This window comes from Acromyrmex echinatior, chromosome 2 (genome assembly GCF_024713525.1).
Source record: "Acromyrmex echinatior isolate Ae372 chromosome 2, ASM2471352v2, whole genome shotgun sequence".
In the NCBI taxonomy this organism is placed as follows: Eukaryota; Metazoa; Arthropoda; class Insecta; order Hymenoptera; family Formicidae; genus Acromyrmex; species Acromyrmex echinatior.
The window spans coordinates 14,105,926-14,130,248 of record NC_141853.1 but is presented as its reverse complement, the minus strand read 5'-3'; the positions used below and the strand labels follow the sequence as shown (position 1 = coordinate 14,130,248).

Below are 24,323 nucleotides of genomic sequence, written 5' to 3'. Positions count from 1 at the left end.
TTAAGTGGGGACATCTCTAAGCTAGCGGTGCCGGTGCTTCCTCGACGCTCACTGCTCGTCGACCAGTCGAGCCACTGAGACCGTGTGGTACCGGAGCAAGTAAGGAAAAGAGAGAAAGGGAGTTTTTAAATAATCGTCCATCCGTCGGCCGGATTAGGAAAAGGAAGATACTGACGTCCCGGGTCGTTTGACCGTGTATTTTGTGCTACGCGGATTAAGCCGAATCGGGAAGACAATGGAGAAAGATCAGCCGGATTCCCTGGCAACTGTTGCCGTCGTCTCGGAGAAGATGCCGCAGAGTCACTATGCGCCTAGTGAGGTCTATTCTACCACCGAACCACCACCGGTAAGCTTCAACGTATGGATTAGAAGCTATCCAAAGACGTCCCAAACTTAATAAATCGTCTGTCATCCGTTCGCTCTTCGATTAAATTGAAACTAAGTTTTTCTTACAGAAGAAGTTGGGGAGAATTCTCATTTGTTATAAAAAAAACTTTTGATTTTCGACGTCGATTTTCGATGCCTGCAATTAATTTTCGAATTACGCATCTGTCAAAATAAAATCCATTGAATAACTTGTTATAAGAATAATAAAATTTTTGTCACATATTTTGTCTACATATTTTGTCATTTACATATTTATAGTCGATACATATTTATAGTCGAAAAGTTTTTATTTCAACTACCTTTTAACTCAAACATTGTATTGATTTAATTTAATATTTTCTTTACTAAAAAATTTATTTGAAATTAAAATCAGTGATCCCAAAATACTATATTTCTCATGATAATATTGCACATATGATACATAAAAGCTTTTTCTGTATTTGCTTAACTATAAATTAACACGCATTATTATACATTAAAGAGTAAACATTTGCCAACATATTTAAATATAACGAAAAAAAAACAATTTTATTACATTTAACATAAGTTTCATCGAACAACATGATTTGTTGGAAAGTTTCTTCCATGTGTGTTTGCACAAGTTCTTAAGTAAAGTTTGAAATTAATTAATTTAAAAACTTTAAAGAATCTATGTCTTATATACTGTTCTATGTTTTATTATTAGGTGTTGGAATTAATTCGTAGCGTTTTAAGTGATGGGAAGTACTTTCATTAATGTATTTTTTAATGCTCATATGAAATAAATAACATTCTTTCATTAAAAAACGCTACGAATTAATTCCAACACCTAATAGATATATGTTGAAAAATAAAATCTGAATAATCTATATGAAAACTCGCAGACAATGCTATATATATAGGACATCTGATAATTAACGATAAAATTCTCGTATAGCGGACTAAACTGATTCGAAAAGTTCTCTATCATTTTGCAATTTTCACAATAGTTAACAAATATTAATTACTAAAAATTGCTGAATTGGTTCTTAATAATTTTTTCAAATATTATTAACTTTACAAAAACAGCAAGAAACAAAAATTGTTTATTTTCTTCTTATGAGCTCTAAGAATTTTTTCAGAATTTTTTATCAACTTTTTAATACTGCATTTTCTTATTTTTACCAACATAAAAAAATACGATATTAAAAAATTCTAAAAAAAAATTCTCAGAACTTTATGAGAAGAAAATAAACAATTTTTGTCTCTTGCTATTTTTCTGTAAAGTTAATAGTATTTCAGTAAAAAATTATTGTAAACCAGTATTCAACAATTTTTAATAATTAATATCTTATTAACTATTGCGAAAATTGCAAAGTGATAAAGGACTGTTCGACTTAGTTTAGTTCATTCTGTCGCTATGCGAGAGAGTTTTATCGTTAATTATACATTCTGTATATGTACTATATGTTGAAACAAAGATAATTATTATGTTTTTATTCTAATGCAAATTTTACTGCTTGTATAAAATATTACAGCCGTATTTAAAACAAAACAAAAAATATATATAAATATAAATAAAAATATATATAAATATAAAAAAGATCTTTAAAATCATTTTTGTTATTTATAAAATACTCAATTTTAGTAAGTTTTTATAAATATAACTAAAAGATTTTTTTTTTATTTGTAATTAATCATTTTTAGCTTATTTAAATACAATTATAATATGACTTTTAATATTTCTTTCCTCCTTTCACTAAATAATTGTTTAACTGTAATTTTATAATATAATTAATAATTTTTAATTACAAAAAATGACTCCTTTATGTATGAAAAAATAAAATATGATAATCTATATGACTTTATGAAGCCATTCATCAAGCAATTACAATGATTAAAACATCGGATAATTTCGTATACACGTGCGATTATTTCTGAATAGAGAAATAGCACATAATAGCGAGTGGAGTGTAGAAGTAATCACAATTTGAAAAATGGCATTCAGTCGTAATTGAGCATTAACTACTATAATGAGAAAGTTGCAACAAAGAAATTGTTCGCAGATTTCTCATGATATTCTTTGTTTGCCGGATGATCTACAATTTTATTCGCGTTTGCATAATTACGTCCCTATCGTTGTCGATGATAATGACAATTAATTGGTTTCATTCTCGCGAGTATAATTAATTTTTTAATACGCAAAGGAACAGTTTCAGTAAATTTGAAAAGTTTTAGTCTAGCAAAAAAAAAATAGGTTATGAGATAAAAATGTTTTGAAAGTTCATACGTTTATTTTTTACAGTTGTACATTCTTATGCAAATTTATGATATTTACAGAACGATAAGCACGAATGTTATGCCACAAGAAGCGATATTGATAGATAATATTGTAAAATATTCGCTATATTATCACAATTATACATATATAGTATTATTTTTCTAGAAATATACGAGTAGACAATATTTAGCGCCATTAAGATCGAAATAACGCTGTAACATATTGTAATATTACGTGACATGTATAATTCGGCTACTATTTCACGAGTCAATGGCTTGAATACAAGCAATTGGAATGCAAATATAGCGTTTCGCTGATTGATATCGTTGACATTGCGTAACGCATTCGCGGAGGCTTTTGAGACACAGACGCTTTAAATCGACACGAAAAAAATTTGATTATTCGCAAATAGGGTCAGTGTCGCAAAATTGTCAAAAATATGTTCACACAAAATTATTTATCTGGCTTGTTCGGTGTTTGTAGACGATATGCAAGATTTAATCGACAATATTGCATAAAAAGACGTATAAAAAGATTTTTGAAGGACAAAAGTCGGGATAAAAGAAAGAATGCTCAGGTAGTAAAGCAATTTTCCTAGAAAATGTGCTAATGATTCATGTAAGTCTCAGAATAAAAGAAGCAACTTAATGCAGCGTAAAACATAACAAATGCCTTGTAACCTTATCGTTATTATTATTACTGCGGAAAACATATACTATTAATAGACAATACTTTTCTTGTAAAGTTTTTTTTTAACGATCTATGTTGATCATTTTTTATAAAACAAATTACAAATAATAATTAATAAAATGAATTAAAAAGAACAATTTGAGATATGGAATATACATTAGCAGTTTTTTAAATAAATGTGGTGCGTGTGTGTGTGTGTGTAAATATATTTAAGTAAAATATTTTTTTTCAATTATACAAACAAGAATTTTATGTATTGTTCTCTATTATTTTTTATTTCTGTGAAACGTATATTATTATTACGTATACTTGTTTACACTTATCGAGAAATTTATTCTTCTTTAAGAATATTGAGGAACGCACCATATAATAAAGAACACGAAGCTCGTGGCACGTTCGTTAAACAAGAAAAATAGCAAAGATTTAATTACCGTAATTACAAGGAGCAAAAGTGTGTAACTCTTAATGCATATTTATCGTGAAAAGTATCCTCCGAGACGCGTACATTTCCGTCGTGGAAGTCGTGATCATGTCATTACTAAAGATGGACGGTTAATTGGTTAGCGAGAGAGTTTAAAAAAAAGCGTTAAAAAAATCTGTAAATGCGGCACACGTCCTTTCTGATAATATTTGATTTCCTGTCATTATATTATTACGAATGCGCATATTGATAAAAATTATTATTATAATAAATTTTCTATTAAAAAAAAATAGGACTTTTTATTTGAAAAAGTAGTATTATAAAATTATGAGAATAAGGCATATGAAGAAATCAAGAATATGAATTTGCTCTTTGTCAATTATACTTAATGTCTATTATACTTAACTGAACAGAGAGAAGCATTCTGTTCGTTCGAAAGAGTCATATTCATGTTGAAGTAAAACCGATCATTTACAAGATATCCAATATACATAAAAAGAGAATAAGCAAACTTTGCAAAAAAATTAAGTAACAAAATAAAGTTTCCGAAATTCGATGATGAATGCTTTTTGCGCGGTATTTATAAATTCGTGAGAACCCTGAACGTTGTCAATTTACAACGTTAAATTGACCAATCCATTCTTTTACACATATATACACAGCCTACACGCACATAAATGTGCGATTCATCACATCACTAAATTAACGTACATACAAAAACTTAAATATCATATGCAAAATTCTTTAAATAAATATAATATGAGACATCATAAATTTGTTTTAAGAAGGAAATTAATTTCTTATAACGTTTTTATGTATAAATATCTTTTTAAATAAGTATTTTTTGGCTGTATATTTCAAAATAGTTAAAATCGTTTAAAACATCTCACGCTTCGTGTTGTTATTGAGTAATCAACCATTTGTGAGACTTAACTTATGCGTTACGCGATGAGCTTTCTGGAGATTTCAACGCGCGCGCATTGGATGTGGAATATCAATGCCAGTATAACAACACTGATATAGTTACATGTGTAATGTTAATTAATATAATATGTAATAATGTAATACACAAGGAAATTGTGTTACCTCATTTTTTATGGGTTCAAACTTCTCCTTTATGAAACAGAAGGCCATTTCCGCCTATGTCGTCAGCAACAATGATTGCTCCATCGCGCGTATCGCCGGCATGTGAAGTAAAGAGAAAGAGAGAGAAAGAATACATTTTTTATTGAATAATATTGCGTACTAAGTGACGAATCATTCGCATAAAATTCGTTTTTTCATTACGCACTTAAAACTTATGTTTCAAAACACTGTCACATTATTTTATACCGTTATATATTAGTCTTTGTAAATAATCTTGTATAAATTACATAAAAAATTTTTAATGTAGTGTATATTCTGATTAAATACGCTTGTTCCTGAAAATTTTCGTTTTTGTTTTTATTGCATATATTATTGATACTTATTTTTTGCTCGTGTATGTATAATGAATAAATATGATTACTCACAGTTACGTAAAATAAATTCTCTGCCGCTTGTGAAAACAAATATGACAGTCAAATTGGATATTTTTTCGTAATTCTTAATTATTCCTTCCAGTGAGACTTTGTTTATTTATTGATAACGCGTATAAAATTTTGTAATAAAAAGCGATATGTGAATAAGAATTTCTTGTTAATTTACAAATTTGTAAACAATTTTTTTTTTAAATAATAAAGTTAATATTTTTCTTTAAAAGATTAATAGATTTTAATAACGAATAAAAAACAAATTTAAAAAAGAAGAAAAGTTTTGCAGAAAAATTGAAAATTAAAATGTATGATATTTAAATATGTATTAGAAATTTATTGATAATATGATAGAAATATCTTATAGATATCAAAATGGAATAAAGTTTTTTGTTTTTTTTTTTGTATTATCTTCACGTTCATGGAATGTAAAAGAAACGTCTACAAGCATTCAGTTTAAGGAGGTTAATACAGGTTAATAATGGCTGGAAAGGTTGCTTTCATTTGTTAATTTCAAGCGTGCAATACCTGCACTAATACATATTAGAGAGAAAGTGCAAAAAGCGCGATATCGATGTTTCAAATCATACATCGTGGTTTAGAAATAACTGTCACCTTCAAACATGTTTCACAATTTTCCAAAGTGCCATGACTACTTTTCTATTTTCTCTTTTTCGTTAAAAATAAATAAAAATAATAAATAAATAAATATAAAATACATAAATTGTATGCCGTGTCATTGTCATAACGCTGTAAATTCAATTTATTTAAATCACTATCCACGATTAAATTACTTAACAAAATTCTTAACTTAGATTGCTTCACTTGTAGTTAATGATTCTTCTTAAATCAATTCCCGACGATCAAACTATTTTGGAACGTTCTCCATAGATCAGGTCTATGACTAACAAGTAATGGACAGACCAAGAAATTTGTTTCAAAGGACAAATAATAATTTTTTTTCGTCTCAAGCGCCTGGCAACAGTACCTGTTTACTTTTGTTAGGAGGATCGCGCGCGGCAATAAAGCCAGCCTCGGATGGCCTACTATCTCTTGGAAGCCTCTCACCCGAGTCGTCCATCCACATCGAGGTCATTACGAATTGTATGTACAAGTACAGTCCGTGATGCAAGTCTCATCTTCTTATAGAGAAAATCACAGCCCAAAAAATCAAAGCGTGACATAATTTTATTTTTCTCAACGTGAAAATATTTGACGTAGAATATAATCTCGAACAAAAACCTCATAGAGCTAAAAATATGTCTTTAATCCTGAAATAAACTTGCAGCGCAATATCCAATTTGAAGTTTCGAATACGCGATGTAGCATAATTACATAACGTGGCAGTCAAACATGATCTACGAGTCCGAGTAAAATAGCGGCAAGTGTTTATGATCTACAAAAGCGTCGGGCGTCGAAAACGGATCCGAGTTATACTATAATAATGTCAAGGTACAGTTAGCACGCGTCAAATGTATTTTATCACACTTATTCCCGGCTCTTGAAGGAGTTAAATGACGCCGCGATAGTTTATTTTCAGCTGTCGTTAATTTATTTGACTGCAATACACGGACGTCATTTGATGGCTAGATACACACAGACACAGACACACATTACATACATACTTTAAATACTGCAGAAAAATGTTTGATCTGACTTGTTTTTATACATGTTTTTGTACGACTGATAAAGATAAATTAAAGCGATTTTCTAGATTATATCACCGACTAATATATTCTCAATGAAAAATATGTGAGTCAAGGAGAATGAATATATATATATATATGATTGATATAAAATAAGAGAGAAACACTCTTGAAGAACTCATTCACTTGCCAAGGAAAACCTGACTTTGCGTTTCCATGAGATTCAACAAAAATTCCGGTGAATCAACAAGATACATTAACATACATACGAGATTTTACATAATCATCTTCCTTCTCCCCTTTTATTGGTGTAACTAGCGCGGGAATCCATAGCAAAGCTATGGATAATTTACTCGCATTAACGTTCATGTAAAACACAGAAACGTGCACATGCACATATGTGTGTATGTGTGTATCTATATCACACCTGTCACAGAGGTGCCGGTATATATACTACTCTTCTGAACACACACAATGGGACTTCACGCTGGTTAACCAACCGAGTCGAGGTCTTTTGTCGTTTCACGCTCTCCTTTGACGTACATTCTCTTCGCCATTGTTGTTTTTTTTAATAAAAAACTGTTTAATATTAAAAGAGAGAAGACTCCTACAAAATCCAATTCGTTGTTGATGCTCTAACGATAAGAAAATCAAAAAAGATTTGTAACTCTTCTTCCTTCTTCGTTCAAATATTATAACGATTGATATCTTTTTTACAGGCATACATGAGACCAATGAAAAGCACGGCTGTGCAGATCGCAAGGATTGCTGCTATTACTCTGATCACGATGTCTGTCGTGCTTGGTAGCTTTATCCTGGCGGCATCCTGGGTCCAGGCTAGAGCTTCTTGCACGCCAGAATCGATCGCAGCAATGCAGGCTGAGTTGAAACTTCAACAGCAACAGGCCTATTCGTATCAGCCTGCATCGTATCAGCAGCAAGGTGAATTTCTCAAGCATTTGCAGCCAGAAGCTCTAGTGCAGGTAAGACTATAAAAAAATATGATAGAATAAGATGCGAAAACTATCATAATATGTATCTACATCATTCGCAAGAAAATAAAACGAGCAATAAAATGCTGGAATATACGTTTACGTATAATTTGTATCTTGCAATAAAATATACTATCTTATATCGAACGTTTACTTCTTACAATTAACTGTTCCAATATACATTGCCAGTATTGAAAATCTATAATATACGTAACATGAACTATAGATTTTCAGTATTGGCAGTGTATACAGGAATATGGCCTTTTTCGAAATGTTTGATTCTTACAAGTAATAAAGATCAATACGTATCTTGTTAATGTTGTTAATTTAATTGATGATCGCAGCATTGCTATTGCGAGGAGTTCAAGGTAAGTCCACCAAACGAGTAGAATAATAGTAATAAAAAAGTAAGATTTGCTATAATATTTTCAGTTCATTATCCGCTGCCTTTGAAAAACGCAGCCGTATATAAACGCACGATTATCGGATAACGACTGTCCTTACTGTAGTCGTTATGGAGAAATCGCGTTGACGGTCCTGCTAATTTTTCGTAGCAGGGAAAGTGACTGTGTCTGTATCGACCGCGTTAGATTTCTCATTTAATTGTTAAGCGAATTAAATTCCATCGTTTGCGGCGTAAAAAACAGCGGAGCCGCCGCCGCAGCTTTCAGCTTGTTATATTCACGCTGGTGATTTCCACGGAGATTTCTAAATTTTCACGTCGTGGCAGCGTTCGACGAATCGCAAAAGGAATCAATCGACAGAATTGTGCAGATCGACAAATTGCCTCGAACAGACCTGCAATTTAGCTCTTTACGATTGAAAGTGAAAAAAGGGAAATGTTAGTGCGATGCTGCTAATATAATTAGCATTCGTCTTCGTGCTCAGTAAAAACGCAAATTTGCTTCGGCAAGCAGCTAAAGAATACTAATACGGTATACGATATGTACAAATAAATCATAATATAGACAGGAATCTGCCTTTCGAATATCTTTTTAGTTATTTCGTCATAGATTCTACATGTGTAATTTAAAGCAGATTACTTAAAATTATAGCAAGCCGTTATTTTGTGTAAAAATATATTTTTAATTTATAAAATGTCAGACTGTTCTGGCAGTTAAGGTAAAATTCATCGATCGGTTACATATCTAAGATAATTCTACTAAAATTTAAAGAATGATTGCCATGATATAAATCGGACTATTATAGTAAGAAGCAAAACAGTGGAATCGTTTTTCACGAAAAAAGAATTGTGTCTGATTTATCATATAGTCTGTCATGGATTTTTGTGATACTTGCCTTAATATTATCATTATAATGATCATAGTATCATTATGATTTGTCATTGATTCTTTTAACTGTTAAAAATAAAATACAATTTGCCACTCTGTTAGATATATAATTGGAACTCTAATCAAGTATGGCAGCAAAAATTTGTTAAGAAATTTTATCTGTTTTAACGAAGAAATATAATGCCCGTCTTTGAGAAAATATTATTTTAATCCAGAAATCGCTAGAAATTATTAGCCTGCAACATGATAAAAAATAACGAAATACATGCAAATATAACTACGATGTAAAATCTTTTTGAGGAAATAATTACAAAAGTATCATAAAAATGATTTGTAAATGAAAATTACATGAGATGTAAATTATCAGGCAAATTGCATAATTTTTTTATCAATATCACGTTTAGAATGAACACATTTATTTTAATATTTTTCATTGTCAATATATCAGCAAGTAGAAGAATTGTCGTGATATACTTGCGGAATCTCCAAGTACGATACTATTGAACATAGGAAGCTAATTTTCTAGCAAAACATTGGATTTTCCTGTTTCTTTCAGTCATTAGCATGAAATATACAATAATTTCTTGAGAAAATTATTATTATACCAAGCAATTGCTTCTTGTCTGTAACATTATGCCTTCTGTTTCTCTGATTGTTTCTCTTCTTTTTTTTATATAAAAACTGTACGTAGCAACAAGAAACAAATAATTACCAAATTTTATACGTTTGTTAATGGACACGTCTAACACGTCTAACAAAACTGTCTTACCGTCACCCAGTGAAAATCACGAATGCTCGAATGCTAATGAATGAACTGGCATAAAATATCGCAAATTTAGAAAGCGTATAGTTATTTACAACCTTGTTCTTCGTTAAGAAAAAGAGAAAGAGCAAAACAGAAAGGCGCGCGAGCGTCTTGCAAGCGCGCGCTTGAATTGACAGCGAATTACAATTGTCGACAAATTGCTAGATGGAATAAAAATATTCCTACAACCGCGCACGACTTTTCTAAGAAAGTATCACGTCGCGAAATACTTCTCGAATGTTTGGGCAACATTGTGTACAGTTGGACGCTTATTATGGGCCAAATGGCAAAGTTTCAATGGGAAACGCCAATCGTTCGTTGCATTATTATTGTATTTGCAATTTTATTATATTGCAAATAACGACGATACCGCGTTAGCTCGCTCGTCTCGGAGAAATTGGGAACGAGTGCCTTACGTAAAGCGAATATAGTGTTTGGGCACTCAAATCAGGAAATCGGAGACATTTTTTCTTTTGATTAAAAATCTAAAGTTTCACAAGAGTTATACAGTTAACTTGTTTACATTCTCAACGCGTTTAAATATTTAATTTATTCTCATTTTAGCAAAAACAGAGAAGAATGTTTGAAGCAGAGATAAATGACGCGATATCATCGTAAGATATTATCGGAGTTTTCGGAGAGATTTCAATGCCTCAGCCAAAGATATATTCACTATATTCAATTCTATGCTACGACGTCTACGATAACGAAATTATAAAGATTGTCACAACATATATTTTTTATTTATGCAAACTGGATGTTTGTCAAAATTTAATTCAAATTTTAAACCGCCGTTAGTTTTTATTATTACATAGCAAAAGAGGGAAAAGTGAAATCTCTAATAAAACTCTATAATTTATGTTTTATTTTATTCGTTTCTACTTGAATCAAAATGGCAGGAGGAATATCAGGCGAGTTCCAAGGTTTAATTCTCCAAGGCCATATTCAAACAAAGCGTGTTACAATCGTACGTGACAATAACAGTATCGACGAATCGGGAACATATTGAAGCAAAGATAGAATACATTCAATAACCATTACGCATCTTTCAAAAAAATTGTACCTATATATATAAAATTCTTTATAAAAGTGTGTATGCATTAATAAAATTTATTTTGTTTATTTACCGAGAGAACAGCTCTACTGCATAATAAAATCATATCAACTTAAAGACTATTAAGAAAGTAATATATTTAAAAAATGATGTTTCGTGTCGAATTTCTAGATATTAATAAATAAATAAAAAAGATGAAAAAATTTAAAAGTAGATACTTGAGATTTGAACAACTCTTGCTTCGAATCTTTCGATTTTATCTTGATGTATGGCTACATTTTCTCCCTAAATCATAATCATCCTAGAGTACACTTTCGCTGACGAGCACGTACAATCAGCCCATAAATCCTAGTGAGATTATCTTTCCCTAGTGCTTCCCAACTGATTGGCGGCTGACAAGAAACGCGTGACGCGTAAAAAGCGCGATTTTTTTTTCCACGCATCATAAATCCCCCGCGCCACGATGCGATCTCTCATCGCAAGCGGAAAGAAGCAGCAACGTGTCGGTGTGTAGACAACGGCGATTAATTCCGGCGTTAAAGTGGGCCCGCAGTCCGCAGTAAAGAACGAACTTTCGAAGAAGCACGCTCCGATCGTCCGTGAGTATATATTAAACGCAGAAAACGAAACGCAAAGAAACGCTCGGCGCGAAGCGGTACCAGGAGCCGCGCGTTCAAGGAGAACCGCAAACGGGGGAATTACGTAATTCGAGTTGCGTTCCTTGTATGTAATTGCGGTGCATGCAGATCGACGAGCGAGCTAACGTTATGTTTACAAATTTATAACGATCGCGACTAGTCATAGTCAGTAATGTATTTACAATCTCGATCGGTGATAATGTGTGTGTGTAAGTTTCGAGGTTAATATCCTCGAAAAAAAATTTTATTTCTTAACAAAAATACGATAATACAACGAATAAATAATCCCCGTTTTATTTATATATGAAAGGATTATAAAAATAAATTGTTACTTAAATACAATTAATTAGGCTTTACTCTCAGCTGATAATTTCCTCATTAAATATTTCCTAATCTTATTTCTTTCGTTATATAAATTTTTATGTAACGTAAACATTTTACTGAATTTTTACTTCATAAGTATTCTGTTTATTTGTCTCGTTATAAATGTCTGATTAACAGCTTTGCTGTTACAAAGTACATCTTTTTTATTTCTGAACTATTGATGAACGCAAAAATTGTATTCGCATTAATTTTATTTGCACTTCTTGTAAATGCGCCCATCATTTGATTTCCGTTAGACGAGGTCTCGAGTATACTCGTCAAACAATCGTGAAGCATCGCGGAAGCGACGCGCTCAATCGCGCAACGAGTTTTCTCTTCTCCCAGTAATCAATTTCCCTCATGAGAAACTAGCTCTCTCAAATTAGATTGTTTCCGCGAGCCTTGTAGTATTTCTATTAATTATTTTTTTCTCTAATGCCATCCTCATAATCTACGAAATTATAATTTTCAATAATAGAGAACTTTATTAATGAATTAAACCATTGAAAGATAATTTTATATTAACTAATATAATATATATTATATTAATCGCCATATTATATTATAGCGATGGATCGAGATACGTCTATAGTTATATCATGTTAATAATTATTATGTCAATTATATTATCAGTCTCGTTATACCTATTACCTATTATTTTTGCAATTTTGTACGTTAGATAGTTTTGACACTTTTGTTGTTAGTAACACGATTACGAAATCATTTACGACAAGTAATTGTATGGAACGAAAAATAGAATACACTTTTTCTCCGAACAGTGAAATCTTGTAGATCGATTATTAGCGATCGCAGCGGCCCGAGTCGATGAACATCGTCGAGTTTGATCGCGCGCGAATGTAGCAGTCGTTTCCGGTCCGCTTATGGCAACCGATAGAAAGTAAGATCGGTAGAGTTATATGCTGCGAGAATGTAAAGTTAAACTAAAACTGCCTGGCTCATATAACGGACGTGCAAAGGTGAAAATCAGTCATCGTGAGGTCAATGAAGTCCGGTGAGATCGACCATAAAAGCATCGTGGTTTATAGATGTGGCCTAGAGAATCATGAAATCTTTTGATGTTGAAGATAAAAATAATTCTTATGAGATTAAACGAAATGCAAATAAAATTGCAAAATTAATAATTAACTGTTAAAACAAAATTAATTAATGTTTCAGGAAGTCAATTATTATTTTTATAAAAAAATGTTTTCAAGAAAACTATTTGTTATCAAGCGTAATTACCCATTGGAACCTGTAAAGAATCGTTTTCTCTCTCTTACATTTTTAATCGTAGCTGCAATCACCTGTAATGTAACTTTATAATGACAACAACAACAACAAAAAATACAGCTTCCCCGACGTTTTATTATTAAAATGAATGGTTTGCTTTGATATTTTAGAACATGAATTGTTTCAAGGCTCATCTTTGCGCACGATACTCCTAATTTGTAATCAGTTGCACGTCGAAATTAACACTCGCGTGTACTTCCTCGCAAATTATGGCTCGATTTCGTAAGCATTTTCAGTTAATTTACGTCAAACGGAAGTCATCTAATAAATGGTGTTGAATTGTTCATTTCCTTGTAACATGAAATATTAAACAACCTTTTATTTAAAATGTACATTATATTAAATGTACTTTTATTTAACTAGATTATACACTATAACTTTTTAAATTTAATTTCTAAGATGGAATTTTTTTATTTACATTATTGAATGCAAATTAATTGACAATTTGTTTATCAGTATCAAATATAATTATTAAAACATGATGTTTAGATAATTTAATTTCTATTATATGTATATAATATAATGCCTAGGTAAAGTTAAAAATTAAATTTTTTCAATTTTATTAATTAAAATAAAAATGTAGGAATCAAAATTAAATACAAAAATTACACAACTCGAGTTAATAGCTTGTTTAATAATTACATAGAGGCAAGATACTCCTAAAGGAGGTAGTAGTTTTTTTCATCTTTGAAGCAACCAGATACTTGGAAAATGTACCACGACGAAAGTGGGTTGTCCGTCGCGCGCTAACCGCAAGAGGTGAATGTTCTCTAAAAAGATTTTCTCTCGGCAACTGTATTGTATTATACTCTTTCATTTGACAGTTTCAAGTCGACTTAAGGTACTACGTTCACACGAACGACCAACGTCATCGGTGAAAAATAGAATTCTGACTCATTCGTCTATACGTAACGCTACTGCAGCCGACTCTTCCTTTTTTATACGTGAGAACGATCGATCAGTGATGTTAATGAATGTATCCAGGCGAGAATCTTTTCTGTCGATTGAATCTGCGTTCTGCGTTAGATGGAATGATACATATGATTATTAACTCGCGAAGAGAAAAATAGCATGGATTGAATATATTTAGCTCGCACGCAAGACTGTATAATACTGTGATTGCGTTCAGAAACGTCGCTCTGATGCCTCGGATTCATCATCTATCCTTGAATATTCAATACATTAACATTTAATTTAACATTCAATTTCAGCCTGTTGTATGTACGAATTGAAATATTCCTAAATGCTTTTCTTCATAAGACATCAATATCATATTATACATATATTTATCATATAATTTATAATTTTGATGTACGTGACTATTACTATAATTATGTGATGAATTAAGGAAACTGATTATTTTATGATTATTTTAATTGTGAAAGTTTATGAATTTTTTTATTAATAAAAATTTTAATGAATAGAGAAAAATAATTTTTTAATTAATTTTTTAATTAAGTTTTATTTAGTAAATAATACATATAAAATTATAAAAATATATGAAAAATCAATCACTCAATTATGATTGAAACGATTCATATCTCATATCGATCGATTATGAATATATAATATTAGGTGTTGGAATTAATTCGTAGCGTTTTACAAGTGATGGGAAGTACTTTCATTAATGTATTTTTTAATGCTCATGTGAAATAAATAACATTCTTTCATTAAAAACCGCTACGAATTAATTCCAACACCTAATAGTATTCAACTTCGTATTATTGCGATCAAAAGGAGTTGAAATTGCGACAAATCGCATTGCATCGTTCTATAACCATATTATCATGTCCAGCACCGTGTACATGTCTTAAAAAACGATAGATAGCCATAATTGATTGTAATGCTTCGTTAATTGATAGGTTGAAGAGGTTTACTACATTTTCTAAAGAAAGCCATTCGACATACGGCGAAGTCATCATTGCGGTAAATTGCAATGACGATTTCTTCCATGTCGCACGCTTCGTGACTTTCGACTAGGTGGAAACATAATTCTCGTTTCCCTTTTTACTGTAGAACTTCATGTCACGATAGTTGCACATCGAGAATTTCGCGACATACAATAATTGCTCTACAATAATACAGTAAGACAGAGAAAAGTGATATGCATCGTGTAACATACAGTTTATCATGTTATATCTTGCGTGTACGTATATTTAAAGAAATTATATATAGAAATTCAGTTGATAGATACATGAAACTATGATTTAATTGACCATTCAATTAGTATTGCAAATATTCGCTTAAAGCGAGAAATGCAGAGAGCAATACAGATATGTATCGTATTCATTTTTTATGTGAAATCTTTTGAATAACCTCTAGACAACGATGAAAATCTCAGGTTTTTCTTTATTATGACTAAAGTGTATTGAATTTATAATTACCGAAATAAAAAGTGTTAATGATAGACTAAGAGAGTAAATTAATGACAATAAATAATTAATTTCATATTTGAAAAATTAATTAATTACAAATAAAAAATTAATTAATCTCTTAATTTTATTTCCTAGACTATTTTTTAAATATTTCTATATAAGATATCTACATAAAAAATTTTTCGCTTTCTACTTGTGTGTGTTTGGAGAGTATTTTATTTGATTCGGAAAGTTACTACTTCAAAACGACGAAATATTTTTTAATAAAGCCATGATAAACAATGTATTATATCAATCTTCCTTGTATTTTCCATGATTATATGCGCCATTTATTTCGCAAAATATGCACACATTATTTCTGACGCAAGTTATATTCGTTCCTGTGTAACAAGTTTCATCTCGACTCTCGTTTTAGTTCGATCGTGCAGATTGTCTGCCGCTCGTCCGAACTATCGCGAAATCCTTTCTACATCCTGGGCAATTTCCCCAAGTGGAAAGTGCCATGTTCACGTTTCTTTGCGCCACGAGACTCGACTTATCCGAATTGTAAGTTAACTGTTTAAAACACTGATGTGAACTTTCACGACGCCAGTATTGATATAGAATGTACATATATTCCAAAATTTTTATTATTTTATATCTAATGTCCAAAACAATGTGTGTGCATATATATATATATATATCTTTGAAAGAATACTTTTGGTTTTAATATTTTTTATATGGCTATCTGACCGCTAAATATTCAAATGTATCTCATAACAAGCTTTGACATTATATAAAACCGATGCTTAATTGTTTACAGTTCTTGCTTTTTTTAAACAAGATATTATAATAAAAAGATTATTAGAGAATCAAACAAATCAGTTACAATAACAGCATTCATTGCATTAGACAGATATTAATTCCAGAAATTAATAGTCGTTATTATTACGCGTGGAATGCTGTGAACTTACCATTATGATCCACAATTGAGCAGCTATTGCAACAAAATTCTTGCACAAAATTGTAATCATCCATTGCCAATCGGCTTACACATTAAGAAGATGCAGGAAAGGTATTTAACTGTTGATTCGTCGAGGGAAATATTTCAACACGTTTACGCGGAGTTTGCAGTAATCCATAATTTAATGCTTGTAAAGACTTACCGGATACAGCGAACAGAACGAATAGTGCGCTTTGAATCGGAAAGTCTCTTACACAAACAAATAGGAATTGCGTGAGATCAAGAAACGCGGTCAAACAGAAGAATACATGCTTATGAAATAGAGCTTCGTTTTTTCTTTGCTTTCTACGTTTCCGTATTAAATTATGCCAAAATAAATCAATACCTTACCACTTATGATATAAACTTAACCGTCATTACATGACATGGTATTAACTTATAATTGTTATAATTGACAATGTTTAAGTTACAATTATAAAATTTGTTAAAATTTAATTCATGTCTACATTGCGAAGATACTTGATCATAAAAATTAAAAAGTTGCAAAACTTAAAAATGGCTTCTATTAAATTTTTATGAAGAAAAAGTTAATACTGCAGCTCTTTAAAAGAAGCAGAAAGAGACAGTTTTTTTTATCGTATTTAATATTTAAAGTTTGATTTAAAAAAATTCATTTTAATATAATTTTTAATTTACCACGTATTGTAAGATCATATAGAACGAGGTTAATTTTGCTATTTCATTTCTTTGGATATATTTTCCTGTTCACATATGATTTCCATCGTTGGCGAAGTTACAGTGCGATAATATAAATGCGAGTTCACTTTCACTAGTGACCCCACGATGTCGCGAGCAGGAAGACAAGTTGCATCAACGAATGATGATTGCCTCGGCGGTATTTGTCCAGCTTTCAAAGCCTTAAAGGAATACTTATATTTTTCCACTGGAATTTTTAAAATCTCTCTCTTTCTCTCTCTCTCTTTTGTAGATAAAAGATGAAAACTTTATATATAACTTATTTCTGTGATATAAATAATTATGTAATTTTTAATATGAATAAGGGAATTACTGATATTAAAATTCTAAAAATAAATGATCAATACAGATGCAAACTTTCTACAATATCTACGACTTTTATATAATATAAATCCACGATATTCTCCTTCCTATTTTCTAATAAGATTTAATTATTGATATATAATATCTATAGACTATATATATATATATATATATATATATATATATATCAATATAAATGTAAAATATTTAAATAATTTCTTAATTTAATTAAACGTAACATAATATATTTGTTCTTTAATTTTGAAGATGTGCAATAATAGCATTAAAATACACGAAAAAGTTATCTCTTTCTTAAAAATATTATTAATGCAAATCTTAAAATAAAAAAAGTTATTTTATTTGTAGGAACCTATCGAATCGAAGGATTCTCTACAAAGTCTCGCTGCGCCAACAAAAAAAGAAGTTGAGCCGGATACTAAGGATATGAAAGCGCAAGGAGAAGGAGAGAACAACTCGAAATCTGACAGCGAGAACGGTGATCGTGATGATGATGACGATGATTATGATGATGATGAATTCCCTCCTGTGCACATCAAGCTTCCTCTTCAGTTGGATCTTGATGACATTGCAGGCGTAAATATATTATTTTCTTATAATTCTACAAATTTTATTTTCTTCTATAAGTATTTTAATGATAATTGCTATATAAAATTATATATTGTACATATAGTCTTATATGTGTACAATCGAGCCTTTTAATAATTCTTAATTTTGTAAGAATATTGACCTGTAAATCATATCTTAAATTTTGATTATTTTCTAGACGCTAATTCAGCAAGCTCGTAGCAGAGTTTCTTGCGTAGTTGAAAGACGACGAGCTGACGAGGTGATGGACGGAACCAGTGACAACGGTTTAGATAACAGTACCGATCCGCAGCGTTTCCAAAGACTGAGTGGCGAACGAGTTGCCATTCTTTGCGAATCAGGCAATCCAAACCAAGAGTAAGTAATATCAAAAGAGACACGTATAAGTTGCAAAAAATAGTTGATAATTTAGTGAGTGTAACCAATATATTAAAATTACAAAATATTTAAATTATTTAGCTAATGTAATATAATATGATTTTAAAAAATATTACTTATTGTAATGCGAATGAGATATACAAAAGATAACAAAAGATTTCCAATTACAATAAATATTAAAGAAATGAATAAATAATGTCACAACAAGATCTTATTTGGACTCCATGGATGTAAAATTAAATATTCTTAAATTGTAAATTATCATATAGATAAAACAATAGAATATAACAAGTAATGATTGCATGGCTTTTATTGCAGGCAGCAAGATCAAGAAATGCTTACCCCGATCATCGTGCCCCTAGGCACTGTGCAAATTCCTCTCCAGTCCCAGGAACCTAACCCGGGCTATCATCAATACCAAATACACACCCAGTATCAAGTTCCCGATATGCAACAATTGCCGCTTAGCGACCCACGAGGATTGAATCACATCCCGCCGGGTGTACTTCCTCCTGAGCTTCGTAACCTTCCTCAGTTGACTATGGAAATGAGACCACCTCGAATGGGTCCGCAAACGCCCATGATGGGACCTCAAAACAATCCGATGGGACCACAAGTAAGTTTTGTTTATCATGTAAACGTAAACGAATTATGTATGTATTATATCATCGTGAAAAAAACTTATTTATTAATAATTTATTTAGCACATCAGTGCCAATATTATTTAATATTTATGTTTAGATCGAGATGCGTCAGATCCCTATCGAACTGCGTCATTTCCCAATGGATCCGATGAGAGGAATGCGACCGATGGCTCAGGAGCCTCGTCAGGAACCGCAACAGATTTCGATGGTGTATCAGCAGCAGGCAGAGCAAGTTCCCAATACTTATAACCAGGAGCAAGGTCCAGCCATGATGCCACCGCCTCCTCCTCAAGCCGAGGCGCAAGAACAAGACCCAAGAATACAACATATGATACCACCTATGATGATCGCACAGACCGAACAGAGACCACCTGCCCCATCTCAGGTTACGCCTGAAAAGCCACGCTCTCCCTTCCAGGGTATACCTATAGAAATTAGAAGAATAATTCAGCAAGTACCGTTAGAGATTAAGAATATCATCCAGCATATTACTGGCGAAGCTAGGGCGATCCCGGTTCAAGTACCAGAGGCAGCACGTCGTGAGGTAACTTGTTTATTCGTCTTGTAGATAAATTGTAAAGCATATTTGGAAGAAATAATATTTTTTTACAAACAGATGCAATACATAATACATTTTTTTTTTACTTAAAATGTAGATTATAGTTTTATTACAAAGATAATACCAAGATCTTTATCCAAAAAACTCTATGGCATAAAACACCATTAACGTATCACGTAAATATGTGTTATAATGCAAACAGGAACTCAAACCGTTTCCGGAAGGTGCACGGCCAATACCATTAGGACCATTCCCACTTCCGGTGGAAGTGAGAAATTTGATTGAGCATGGAAACATTGAAGGTCGTCAACGCCCGGATAGTAGTGAAGAGCAACAGGAAGCGAAACCTTTCCCAGGTCCGGAGGATGATAGCGATGAAGTGGAAAGAAACTTCCCTATTCCTATGGAAATCCGCAACATAATTCATCAGGTAAAATCATAAAAAGAGCATATATATTCATACATATATCAACATATAATAATTAATATAAGATTATTTAATCATGAATTTAAAATTAATATAAAATCTATTTAAAGAATGCTTTTACTATATTTTTTTAAAATAATAAATTATAGTTTATTACGTCAGGATTAAAAATAATGTATATTATTTATTTATATGTATAACAATATGAATGTTCAGAAAATCATATAATATAAAAAACGTGTCTCAAAATTATATAATACAAAAAATACAAGTATGTCTCAAAATCATATAATACAAAAGATATATCTAGAAATAGATTTTTATTAATGATAGGTATTAAATAAAATTCAGAATTAAATTACTATTATTATAGATTAAATATGTAGAGATAAACATAAATTAGATTCGATGGTTGAACATTTCTGAAAAAGAAGGTAACTGGTAGCGTGGCCGAGCGGTCTAAGGCGCTGGTTTAAGGCACCAGTCTCTTCGGAGACGTGGGTTCGAATCCCACCGCTGCCAATCTTTTGCTCAGAGATTTATTTTCTGAAGATAAAGTTATATAGACTTGAGACTCTCCGGAGGAGATTTGAATAATCATTTTGACAAATTTTATCTTTTGTTTTTGTTTTTTGAAACAGATATAACTTTATATGACCTATTTTAATGAAATAATTCAATTAATTAATGGATTTCTGAAATTTTAGGTTGTAGAAGGTCGTGCTTTCCCGATTCCAAGATTTGCGTTGCGACCGGTCAAGTCTTTGGAGGTACCAGTAGAAGCACATGCTGAAGTGACTGATGGCCAGTCCACTGAGCAACAACAACCCGAACATCGAGAACAAGAGCAGCATCAGACGGTACATATGATAAGTATTCAACAGCAACAAGAGCAGGAGCAGCAACAGCAACAGCAACAACAACAGCAACAGCAACAGCAACAGCAATCTATGCAAGAGGAGGAATCCCGCCCACATTGTAAATAAAAGTTTATTTGCTCTAAATTCGAATTTCTACATTCTTAAAATTCCTTTTTTTTATTAGATTATATTTTTACTCTTAATTTACTTTTAATACTAAAATTGTTTGTTATAAATGAAATAATTAAGATAGATAAAAAAAGATTGAACTTAAATATATAATAGTTTAATATTAGAGAATTCAAGTATATTATTAATATTTATCTGTCTATTTACAGACGTGCAACCACGTTCCGTACGCTCCGTACCAGATGAAGTTTTCCTGCATCGTCGCGAAAAGCGCGTGCGTCGTTGCGCCTGTGATTGCGCGTGCTAAAGAATTTACTATCCATCCATTAGACGGAACGAATTCTCAAAAGATTCTGTCCAAAATAAAATTACAAAATCTAAAAAAGATTTGCCGTCCGCACAAACTTCGGTCAAATGTTTTTAACGATCTCGGTGAATAAAGCAAAAAACGCAAGGAAAATAGTTGAATATTCTATCATCAGTGTTGCAACCGCCGCTGCAAGCACATCGAATTGTTGAGAGATTGTATTAAATTTTCCTAATTTCAAAGTTTTTTATTATTACCATTATAACAAACCATAATATCTGAGTAACTTTTCCTTCAGATTATCCCAGATTTCGCTTGGGAGAAACGCTTGATAAAAAACGAAAAATTTTGAATTATATTACAAATTGCATTTACGATAAGGTATTGTACGAAGTGGATAGTATTTTTATCCCGCGCGGTAGATAAGTTAATCAGAGCATACAGTTGATGATTAAAAATAAGTATGCTTATCGAGGAATAATATCCCAATTTAACGACATGTAATTGATTTCAGAATATTTTTCTTTCCCTATTGACCAACAGTACGAGATTAAGACCATTTTATAAATGTAACAGTTATATTCGTTGAGGTATCAATAATCTAGGAATTGTTGATAGGAGTGATATTTTCTAAATTGATTTAATTGACTATATCGTTATATTCTTTTCATAAAGAGAAAGAATGCGAAGATAGTTTAGAAATCTGTGATTTTCCTAGACAAATTCCTGTGAAAACATGCTTCTGACAATACTATACACAAACACGCATGTGGTCAAAATAATTAATAATTAAAATTTCTGTACAATATCGTCTTTTACATTCCGTTATTAACTTTGTATTTTTGTTTATTTCCTTATTATATCCCCGCCTCGTCCTTCAAAGTGATAGAGAAAAGATGAGTCTTTTATACAGTGTAAAAAATAATTTAAACCTCTCAAAAATATTTTTTTAAACAACACTTTAGTTTAACTAATTATTTACAAATATATTCCTATACATTGTTTATGCCTATCGAAAGGTAATTTAAGTTTTATGTATTTTATTGATTTATATTCTTTATGTATTACGTATTTTTTTCTTTCTCATAACAAATAATAAAGTGATATAATTAATTAGACTTATGAATTGATAATATAACGTCTTGCAATAAATCTGAATATGTACGTGATAATATACATATAATAAATAAATAAACACACATACATATTTAAAAAATATAAGAGAAAGGTAAAAGAAGTTTATTTCAAGTAAATTAAAAAATTAATTTCTATTAGTTTTTCTGTTTTCTTTAATCTCCGTCATTACTTATAATTAATTATGAAAATAATAATTAAAAATATATATAATGTATACAAGGGATAGCAAATAACAAAATAGTGTCTGCTTTTACATATACATACATATATAATAACAAACATGCACAATAAAACAGAAACGTAATAATAAAAAAATTTAATTGTGATTAATTGTATTACGAATATATACTATATCACATGATGAGATTTAAAATAATCAATAAAAACAAATTGTTATAAGAAAGAAAACAGACTTTTAAAAAATTTTGCATTATATTCTCAAATTATTATCCTTTCTTTTTACTACTTTTTTACTTTTTTGTTCGATGTTGAGTATGTTTTTTCTGCCTTGCGGTTATGGGTTATTTCAATTTTTGCTAATATAGTGTAATGTTATATAACTTAAATATAACACTTCAACTATTAAAAAAGAAGTTAACAACATTCTCGATTTTTTTGGCATCAATGAAGCGTTCCATCAATTTCAAACTTGAAACTTTGTGTTTTACAAGCATTACGCAGAATGGGGAAATTGTGATATTTCTTGTCCTTACTCGGGAACATAAATGTGAATGTATACGTACAATTCAATGTAATCATATATCATCATTATTCTTTTTCTACGCAATCCCTATAAGCACATAATATTATTTAATATTAAGTATTATTTTAAGCATATTCTTAGAATATTAAATGTAATATTTAAATAATATTTTACTAAAATTATACATTATTAAATAATATTTTTGAAATAAATAGTTATATGTCCACTCTTGATAATATTACAATTGTATGATTATTATATAAGTATGCAAATTGCATTTATATAAAAATTATATGAATAAGTATTTTAATAATATTCCATTGATATTAAAGGCATATAATATCAAGGATATTATGTAAAATGGATATATAACATCTATATTCTCATAATATTAAAAATATTATAGAATATTTTCGAAATATTATAATATTATTTTAAATTTTTTCAATAATATTTTCATATAACATTCTAAGAATATTTTGCGTTTATAGGGATTATGCTCAATGTAAAAAAATATACATTTTGAAAGTCGTAATATTATAAAATATTTTTCAAATTGCTCAAGTTAATATTAATCGATCATTACTTATTTATAGAAAGTATCAAATGGTTCTTTGCATTGTTCATATTTTGTATAAAAATGAAATTTATCAACGTTTAGTTGTATAATTTATTTTTAAAATGACATCAGAATATAATGTCATTTTTCATGAACTAAAATTATAATAATCACAATCTGAGAAAACTGATGCACAATTGAATTTCCCGGAAAAATGTTACATGTAATATTTTTAAATTGAACAAGAAATAAAAAAATACATTAAAGTCCAAATTGATCATTAAAAGATCACAAAAGCTATAGCATTTT

The 24,323-nt window shown here is 30.5% G+C and overlaps 1 protein-coding gene, 1 long non-coding RNA gene and 1 other non-coding gene across 3 annotated transcripts; all 3 read left to right on the top strand.

The window, feature by feature from the left end:
• The first annotated feature begins 55 nt into the window (after positions 1 to 55).
• LOC105146742 (uncharacterized) lies at positions 56 to 22,733 on the top strand. Its single transcript, XM_011057215.2, has 9 exons — positions 56 to 346; positions 7,614 to 7,877; positions 18,072 to 18,299; positions 18,490 to 18,668; positions 19,008 to 19,305; positions 19,431 to 19,877; positions 20,095 to 20,322; positions 21,027 to 21,297; positions 21,518 to 22,733. The coding sequence occupies exons 1-9, from the start codon at positions 236 to 238 to the stop codon at positions 21,613 to 21,615; spliced, it is 2,124 nt and encodes a 707-aa protein (XP_011055517.1). The 5' UTR covers positions 56 to 235; the 3' UTR covers positions 21,616 to 22,733.
• On the top strand, positions 7,884 to 14,762 carry LOC147910527 (uncharacterized). Its single transcript, XR_015548118.1, has 2 exons — positions 7,884 to 14,087; positions 14,153 to 14,762. It is a non-coding gene; the product is annotated as an uncharacterized LOC147910527 (long non-coding RNA).
• TRNAL-AAG (transfer RNA leucine (anticodon AAG)) lies at positions 20,760 to 20,841 on the top strand. Its single transcript has one exon. It is a non-coding gene; the product is annotated as a tRNA-Leu (tRNA).
• Positions 22,734 to 24,323: the final 1,590 nt, after the last annotated feature.